This window comes from Parasteatoda tepidariorum, chromosome 4 (assembly GCF_043381705.1).
Source record: "Parasteatoda tepidariorum isolate YZ-2023 chromosome 4, CAS_Ptep_4.0, whole genome shotgun sequence".
Taxonomy (NCBI): Eukaryota; Metazoa; Arthropoda; class Arachnida; order Araneae; family Theridiidae; genus Parasteatoda; species Parasteatoda tepidariorum.
The window spans coordinates 50,477,379-50,487,365 of NC_092207.1; the positions used below are offsets into that span (position 1 = coordinate 50,477,379).

Genomic DNA, 9,987 nt, shown 5'->3' on the forward strand with positions numbered 1-9,987 from the left:
AAAAAAAAAAAAAAAAAAAAAAAAAAAAAAAAAAAAAAAAAAAAAAAAAAAAAAAAAAAAAAAAAAAAAATAATCTCCAAAGAGATCAAAGATTTCTCCATTCATTTCTCGACATGGAAGAGTTTGAAATGGTATTCTAGTTATACAGGGTAATAATGAAGAGGATTTTAATGCAAGAAAAGTATTGCTGTGTTGATGATATTTAAACTTTTTCATGATAAATTTATGTCTAAATAAAAGTGGATATAACGGATGGTAAAATAATTTAGATTAAGGGAAAAATTCAAGCTTTTCTTTGAAATTCCCTGATTTTTACAGTATAAAAAAATTCCCTGATAATTCCATGTTTTCAAGGTTTTCCAGGTGGGTGACCACCCTGTTTTCACACTTTACAAGCTGTCATAGCATTAAAAAAAAATAATTTACATACATGAATTCCACGTCAATAACTGAGAAAAAAAAAGATTGGAGATAATAGCACATGAAAAGATATGATTGAATCACATAAATCAGAAGCATAAAAAAAATGGTTAATTAAACGTACGTTTCGAGATACATAATATTGTATTAAAAATATTGAGATTTTAAAATTTGTACAGAAATCAATAGTGATAACAGCAAAAAAAATTAAATAAATAAATAAATTGATTGATTAAAAAGAATGATAGAATTAATGCGTAAAATAGTGAATGCTTTTAAATATATTCAAAATGGAAGGGATCATTCTATTTTTTATATTAATAATTACTTTACACAATAATGAAAATTTTTTTATTCAACATTATTAATTTAACCATTATCTAAAGAGGCTGTCATGTGCGTTTTTTAGATTTAAATAAAAGTTATTTTTAAAAGCTTATTCTACAAAACTAAAATCGCTATTATTGATAATATGGAGTTTATAAAGATATGTAAAGAATTAAGCAAACTAAGAAAACTTTAATAAATTCATATAACGAATGTAAATTAGTGAATGGCCTCAAATAAATTTTTAATAAAACTTGTTACTTGATTCAGTATTTCTTTAATGAAATGCTTACAAAAAAATTAAAAATTTTACTATGTAAATACGATGAGAATTGAAGCTAAATATTTTTGTCAGAAGTAAATTATTATACGGTCCCTACGTTCATAATATAGAACAAATCTGAGATAACTGCATTTTTTTTAAATTGTTCTTAAATGAAATTATTAAGAGTTGGCACCATACAAGTTGGCAAGTATGTTAGTCTATCTTGATCTATGAGAGGCCATTACTCTCCACCTATAATTTCTGCTGCTCAGACACTTCTTCACATTATCTATATCTTGAAAGTGGCCTGCCTTTCTTTTTCTTGCTGATAAGTTACTTTTTAATGGGTTTTCATTATCATAGATATAATCAAGTCATCTCATCTTTTGTATTTTAATAAATTTCACTATATTTGGTTCCCTGAATTTGCTGTATATCTCAAAGTTGTATCGTACTCTGCACACATTATTCATATTTACTGCATCAAAAATTCTTCTCAAGATCTTTCGCTCATATTTATAAACTGTCCAGCACTCATTTACAACTATTGGCCTTATTAAGGTCTTACCATCCTCTTGATCCAAAATTGCATCGATTAGCTATATTTATTCCTTAATTTCAGTTTTAAGGTCATTATTTCGCTTATCCCTTCCCCCCCTTCTCAGAACTTGAACCTTTTATGCATTTTTTAAGCTAATATAAAACATATACAACTATTGGTCTTACTAAGGTCTTATACATTGTTACATTTGTGTCTCCCAACACAAGTATTTTGATTTAAACCATCCTCTTGATCCAAAATTGCATCAATTAACTATATTTATTCTTTAATTTCGGTTTTAAGGTTATTATTTTGCTTATTTTTTCCCAAAGTATTTAATCTGATTGACTTTTTCAAAAACATATACTTCTATATGTGTTGAATCCAGTATTTTGCTTGTTACTGCCATGAATTTAATCTTTTCCTTAATGACAGTAAAGTGAAGATTTTTAGCCGCAGTCCCAAAAGCTTTAATCAAAGCTTTCTTAGTTCACCATACAATATCAACAGCAAATGCAAAAATAAAAATTTTGAGTCAAAATTTACAGATTATGTCACACATAATCACTTAATTTCTCATCACTTGAACCTTTCAGCAATTTTTGCAATAACTATTTTCACAAATTCACAAAAGGACCCTGGTTGAAAGAATGTGACTTAACTCTTATTTTATATTCACAAATTATGAATAGTTTTTTTCTCGCAATTTTACAAAAACAGGACCATTCACAAAATGTCTGGACAGACCCCTGATATAATTTACAAAAGACCGGGCCTTAGACATGTTTTATCCTACCTGCCGGCAATGACTTTATAAATATATAAATTATATAAGCTTTTTGCTTTTAAAATACAAGCTTTGAAAACCTCATTTTATCCCAAGGGGCCCAAATTTATTTTAGATCTAGAAGTGAGCTTAAATAACAAATTTGTTGTGCATATAAATAAAATAGCAAAATACATATACAGTGAAACCTCTGTTAAGCGGTTCATGGGACCAAAAAATTTGTCCGTTAATGAGAGTTGTCCGTTTACAGGAAGGGTGCCCTAATAACGAAATTTAACACCGTAAATTGTTTTTAGAATATTCTCAAAGGTGTAGAAATAATTAAATAATATCTACAAGGATACTGTAAATATCTACAAGAATATTTATTTAAACAATAAGAAAGATAAAAAAGAATATATAAAGAAGTTTGATATAAATACATAATTCTGGATGTAGCTACAGATAAATAAATATAATTTTCCTATTAGCATAGATACTCAAGTTAGACATATGATACCAAATAGGAGCGTACTGTCCTCAGTCCGTTTCAATTATTAGGTTCACATCCCCTTACACCTACTTATCATTTGATAGGGAACATGGTTAATACCTTCTTGGAAAATAAACCTCCCATGATTCACAGAAAAAAAAGTAATGCATACCTGTAAGTCATGAGGACCTATGGAGATGATTATTCACAATTGATCAGCTATCAAGTGTCTGAATAAATGTTTCATTTATATAAACACCTCAAAGATTATACTTCTGTTCTCTTTTTTTTACCCCAGTTGTGTTAAATACAGTCTTCAAATTGATAAGAAAATTAAAGAAATTTTCAATGGGGAAGAAGCATTGAGAGAAGTCATTTCAACTTGAGGGGTCTCATAACCTGTGTGGTCCAGATGAAAAGATCAAAAGATGCCGATGTCAGAATTATTTCAGGAGTGCAGTACCATTTTCTCTCCTTTCTTTACAAAGATAAGGCAAGGTGACAGGAGAAAGATTGATTTTTCGGTGGTGAAATAGCTTAACAATATTTTTAGTTATGGATAAGGCAAAAAAATTTATTTACATGCTTTAAAAATGGTGAAAAGTTTCATTTTTTTAGCTTGCAATTTATTTAGAACAAGTAGTGCCCGGTTTGTAGAGATAAAAAACAACATTTCAGGACCAAAATGACTCTCCGCGTCCGGTTACGGGAGTGTCCGCTTTGCGGAGAATGTACGTAATGGTTTATTCATAGAAGAATCCCGGGAAATTAAAAATATGTCCGTATTGAGAGGCGTCCGTTTTGCTGCAGTGTCCATAACAGGAGGTTTCACTGTATATAAATATCAGTTTTACACAACAGAACTGTCCAAAAACAGACAGCACAATTAATATACATTAAAACTATACAATTAATGTCATTTAAAATAAACTATATAAAAGAAAATACTTACATTTATCAGAATATGCAATCTTTACTATGGGATATGGTCCATCATTTTGTTCAAGGGGTGTTATGTCTTTCCATTCTTCTCGATCACGGTAAAATAACCATTCTGCATCATCAGACATCCTTCCTTTATAAAATTGAAGAAGAATATTGAAATAGTCAGGAATAAATATATGCAAAATTATAATATAAAGAGGCGTAACTTTTTGATAATTGTAATTTAACCCCTTGACGAATCATTAGACACAAAAATAATGTGTTTAGAAATACTATTTATTTATCGGTTGTTATGGCATTTAAATGTAGCTTTAACTCAAATGTAGCTGTAGATTAAACCAAGAATCACAATTGATAAACTACCACTTTAAAATATTTATATGCTGTCTGGAGCAAGTTGGCATCTCAGTGTTGAAGATGTCTGAGACACGTCAATTATTATTTTGACATAAGACACAAATGACGTCTCCCAGACTTCTTCATATGTAAAGGAATTAAAGGATCATATAATTATATTTTCTTCCCATTGAAATTTGTAAATTTTAATTAAAAATTTGTGAAACTGTTTAATACAAATCAATAAAAAATAAATACTTCAAATTAATCAAAAACTATACACATTAACACAAATATTTTTTTTTTCGTAGTATAATATAATTTAAATTATGAACTTCTCTAGATAACTACGAAACATTTCTTTTTTCCATAATCTCTTTTTTTTCAGAATATTTTTTAAACTTGTTAGTTAATACAACATTTATTTACAATAAAATCAGCCACAAAAAATGAAGATAAATTTTAATAACTTATGCTTAAAAAATATTATACTTTTCCTATACACATTCACTAAAAAAGAAAATTCAAAATACAATAAACAAAAGACTCATATTTAAAATAAAAAATCTGTAATATATAGGTTCAAAATATAGTTGTAGTTTATTTTATGTATTTTTATGCATGCTAAAACTCTGATTAACCTTTCCAATTAAGTTTTTTATATCACACATTAGTACAAAGAAGAAAAAAAATAATTAAAAAAAATCTGAACACCCTAAATAACTTTTGATGTAATGATCAGCTTTTCATGTACCAAGACTCAAATTTAATAGTTTCAAAGCCTACTCTTATACATTAGGTAAGGAGGGGAAAGCAATTATTTTAAATTTCAAGACTTTATTTAGCATGTTCCTAATTACCAACCTTGATTAAATATGCACTGTTCTGTTCTATAATTTGTTGCCATTTGAAAGGTAGCTTCATAATGTTTAGCTAATAGAGGTCTTGTTCCCAATCTAAACTCGAATAATCCATTCTCACAATCTTTTTTTGATGACAATTTCTGATCACTAAGGAAATGCAAGAAAAAGATGTAATCATTAGGAACCAAGTCTGGACTATATGGTGGATGCATCAAAATTTAATAGCCAAGTTCTTAGAGTTTCTGAGCAGTCACTATAGACACGTGTGGCTTGGCATTGCTGCCCTGATTAAATGTAGCACTTCTCCTATTGGCGATTTCTGGCTGTTTCTTGTCCCTCGCTAGTTTCAAACTGTCCAGTTGTTGATTGTAGAAATCTGAATTTAGTGTTTCGCCTTATGGAAGCAACTTATTATAAATTATTCCTCTCAAGTCTCACTAAATGCACAGCAGAATCATCCTGGATGTTAGTCCTGGTTTGGCCAGCATTTAAGTTGCTTCACCGCGCTTTGACAATGCTGCTAATTTTCGTACAATGCTGTCATATTTTGCCCATTTCTTACCCCTAGTCACCACCCGTTAAAGAAATTGTCGAATTTCATTCCGTTTGGCCAAGACTTTGCAGATGGAAATTCAATTCATCATGGTTTGGCACCCAAATATTAAGCTTTGTTTTTAATTCAGCTTTGAGAAAATGATTTATAACTGTTTTTATGGTCAATTTTTTAACTCCTGCGTAATGCTACGACTCCTAACAGATAGGTCAACTTCGATTATTTCTGTGTCAATTTTTAATGATGGACTTAGCTGAGCAAGTGCATCTTTATCATAATTAATATCTGATCGGAATAGACGTGTGGCGTAACTACCACTACAAAAGTNCTGAGCAAGTGCATCTTTATCATAATTAATATCTGATCAGAATAGACGTAACTAAAATTGCAGGTAATTGATTATTACAGTATGGGAATTATAAACATCATTCACAAATACAGTACCTGGCTTGCATTTTTGCCTTTATATAAGAAAAGCTGTAAAATGTACCAAACTTTCTCTTTATCGACTTTCATTTGTAACACCCTGGATCAAAATAATCTAAATGGATTTAACAAATATCAACAAAAGAATTTCTATTGTGAATTGTCACCTTTTCCCATCAAATATCCAACATAAATCAGAAATTATTTGATCGATACTTTGAGAGATATTTATCACTACAACCACCTAACGTAAAAATAATGGCTTTCTTTTTCCACAACCTGGTATAAATATGTTAATTAATTAGAACAGAGGATAATTTAAACTATGATATAAGATACAAAATCATATTATACGGTCTTAATAGTTAAATACCATATAGTATGTTTTTGCATAGGTTAATTAGGTGTTCGTTTTTCAAATAAATTAGGAGGAAATAGATATTAACTTAGTATACTTTAATATTTACTCTTTGATACAGAAATTCAGGTTTTCGGAAAAATTAAAACTTTGAAGGACTAACCTAAAGGAGTATAATTATTTCCTTGCCGCAAATTTTATTAATGTAATTCAGATTCAATTCCGCTGTATTGCAGATTGGCTGTACTGTAGGTTGTAGAAAAGTGCGACGAGCTTTATTCGCTAGCTTATAGCTTTTTATTTCCATTAATGAAGCTTATGCTTGAGGCAGAGAAGATAGCAGAAAGCCGAAAGTTAGAACTTTTTAATGAAATACATCTATTTGATTGGCTGTAAATTTTATGTAAAATTAACTTTTGATATGAAATTTATTTTGTTAATCTGACATAAAATTGACTTTTTAAGTTAAATTTGTTTATGCATTCAATTATTTATATTGATTTATAAGTATTCTTCTCCTTCTTCTTGTCATTGGCACGACAGCCCAGGATGGGCCTTGGCCTTCTCAACAAGCCCATACCAAGAAATTCTTCCCTTAGCCAAGGTTCTCCAGTTTATTATCTTTAAAACTTTTTGGTCCTTTTCAAGGCAGTCTAAAAATCTTAGGTTTGACCGTCCTTTTTTTCTTGTACCTATCGGCCTGGCACTGAAAATTTTTTGGTTGTCCTGCTATCCTCCATTCTTATAATGTGGCCTGCCCATTTAATCCTTTGAATTTTGATAAATTTAATGACTTCAGATTCTTTATATGCTTTGTAAAGTTCCGTGTTTTGATCTTCTAAACCAGGTACCGTTTTTACTTATTCCACCAAAAATGCTTCGCAGTATTTTTCTCTCAAATCTAGCTATCATATTTTCATTTTCACCGGTCATCATATTTTCATATTTTGATCTCCTCTGGAAAAAACTATAATTGTTTTCCTAGTAAAATTAAATAATAAGAATTCTTTTCTTCTCTTTCACATATGAAATATTCATATAATGTGATTTATGTCTCACATATGACAATCATATGCTTTAAAAAGTAAACTGCAATGTTTAAAACTTGTAGCCAAAGTTTGTGAAGTTTAATTTAAATACTTTCTAACAATAATGTTATTAACGGGCACTGTGAATTTATATTTTTTAAAAGGGGGGATTTCTAATTTGACCGAATCATAAATCAGTATGTAATTCATTTGCTTTAATAAAAAAATAAATTCTTTTGTTGCTAACATATTCACAATATTTTAATTTTTCCCACTAAAGTTTTATTGATTTAACGAATGAGTGCTTAATTATTCTAGTCAATGAGTCATGATTGGTCAGTTGTTAAGGCTAAGGACATTCATGAATTCATTGATTTAAAATTACTTAGTTTTATTAAAACACGTTTCAAAAGCGTAACTATATATATATAAAATAAGAGTATAATTTTAGAAATACTAATTTAACTTACGTAGTTCACCTGTGCTACAAAGTAATCATTCATCAATGAGCCTATGTGACACAACTAACTAAAAATAATTAAATACTATAGAAGGGGCAATATACTCATTTTTATTCAAAACAGCCTTAAACCAGCTAATATCACTGACGCTACCTCTCAAATATTTGAAAAGAAAAAGAACAGAATTGTTTATGGTTTAATTTAAACAATGGCTAATGCTGAACCAATAGGTAACAGCCGTGGTGACTCAGGGGACGCAATGTAGGGAGTTAATATTTTTAGCTAAAGTCTTCGTTACATATTTTCTAAGCATTATCGCACATATGTGTTATACATATCGCATATATATATATTGAACATTTTTATAGAATATTAAATGTTTACAAGAGTAATTATGGGAGTTTTCCGTTAATTTTTTATGCTTTTTTTTGTATCTGTATAGTTATATTTTCACACCTGTATACTTTACAAATAACACATTCTATATTGTATGGTTTTGATTAATTAATCATGGAGGCAAAATAACATGAAAATTCGACTATTTTAAAAAAAGCATTGATTTTTTATTTAAACATTTATTTCATATTTAAAAATTTAGAATTTGAATTGATTTTCTTAATACTGTTAATGGCACTTAAAAATGTACTTAGAGTTTTAAGTAGCTTTATATATTTATAAATTAAAATACAGTTTTAGAGAAATATTCATCAATGAATTTATGCTTTAAAAATTATATTAAACTGTACTTACACGGAATATTCAGTAATAGATGCTTTAAATGTATTTATGAACTCTTAATATAGGTTTTACTTTAGCTTTAAAAAATATTGCAAACGCATGACTTCATATCAAAATGTAACTAACTCTATTATATTTAATATATTTTCGTGAACATGAATTTCTTTTATTCATCGAAATAAGTTTAAAAAACTGAAATGATCTGAAAACTAAAATGATCGTCCCTCTCGTCTTTTGTTGCTCTGTAATTCAAAAAATAAAAAATAATCTCTGCAATTCAAACTTTAAGTATTTTTTACTTTTCATAATTAGATAGAATTTAAATCATTCATGTTTTTGCCCTATAAAAATGTATCCATAGTACCTTATACCTAGAACGAGAGGGAGCAGAGTGGCCCCAAAGGTATTTTGGCAAGCACCCCATAACCCCAGGTAGATTTGGGTGCAAGGTTTCATTAAAAAGTTGTTTAATTAAAAAAAAAGCAAAGAAACAAGAGTATTTCAGCATATCAATTATTATTTATATGGATAAAGAAACTCAAATATCTAAGAAAGTAATTAATTGAAAAGTCAGTGTTCCATTTAATCAAATATTTCTGCAAACCAAATCGAATAAAATACCATAGGAGTTCAATGATTGAGTTTCTAAAATATATTTTATTAAATTATTTATGATAATATTTTAGATTTTTAATTGATCTACACACAAAAAATCTGGGATAGGTTAAGTTGGATCCTTCAGGCTTTTTAGCTATAGAGAAATGATCAGTCTTTCTAGTATTAATGGGTTAAGAGACGAATCCAAGTACTGTATCATGATGGCATTATCCATGTTTGGAGGTTTTGTGAGAGATAGCACATCAATTTCCATCCAACATCTTAAACTGCGTCCATCATTTGGAGTGATATCACTAGATATAAACCTCGATCATCCCTTGTTCTTAGTCTTGGTACTTTGAATAACAACATTTATATTTCTGACATATTAAGGCAAGTGTGAGTTTGATCTGCCTCTGAGGCCTCTATATATAGAGGCTTCTATATATATAGCATGACGTTATAACGTCATGCTTCAGCAGGACAATATACGAAAGCATGCTGCCCGCACTGCCCAGCCCTTTCTCGATCGAGAAACTGCTTGATTGACTGCTTGATTGCAAGCATATATGCCTGATGAGAGATTAGGGGCCAGCATTTTTTCCTGATTTCTCACTAATTGAAAAAAAGTGGTGAATGGTTACCGACAAATTGGCACGGCATCTGTCACTATTTATAATTGTTGAAGTGCTTTTATGGAGTTGAAGCTGCCTGGCGGTCCTCTAAAGCATGATACACTTTGACTTCATGCCCAAGTAGATACTCATTGTTATTGTTATTGTACATCCTGATGTCTCAGGACCTATGCTAATTAGTAAATTCAATCACTAGTTCTCTCTCCATAAGTCCCGCAGTGGACTGATCATTAAG

At 29.4% G+C, this 9,987-nt stretch overlaps 1 protein-coding gene across 4 annotated transcripts in view; it reads right to left on the reverse strand.

Annotated features, from left to right (window-relative positions):
* LOC107448242 (farnesyl transferase alpha) overlaps positions 1-6,593 on the reverse strand; it is an 18,612-nt gene extending 12,019 nt beyond the window's left edge. Inside the window, exons 1-2 of one of the 4 annotated variants that reach the window (XM_016063373.4) lie at positions 6,457-6,593; positions 3,765-3,887 (exon numbers count right to left, since the gene is read on the reverse strand). In XM_016063373.4, the coding sequence (XP_015918859.1) occupies positions 3,765-3,882 (118 nt within the window). In that variant the 5' untranslated portion in view covers positions 3,883-3,887; positions 6,457-6,593. Of the gene's footprint in view, positions 1-3,764; positions 3,888-4,957; positions 5,184-6,390 lie in introns of those variants that run through there. The other 3 variants (XM_016063374.4, XM_043042792.2, XM_043042776.2) reach the window with 3 other exon arrangements.
* Positions 6,594-9,987: the final 3,394 nt, after the last annotated feature.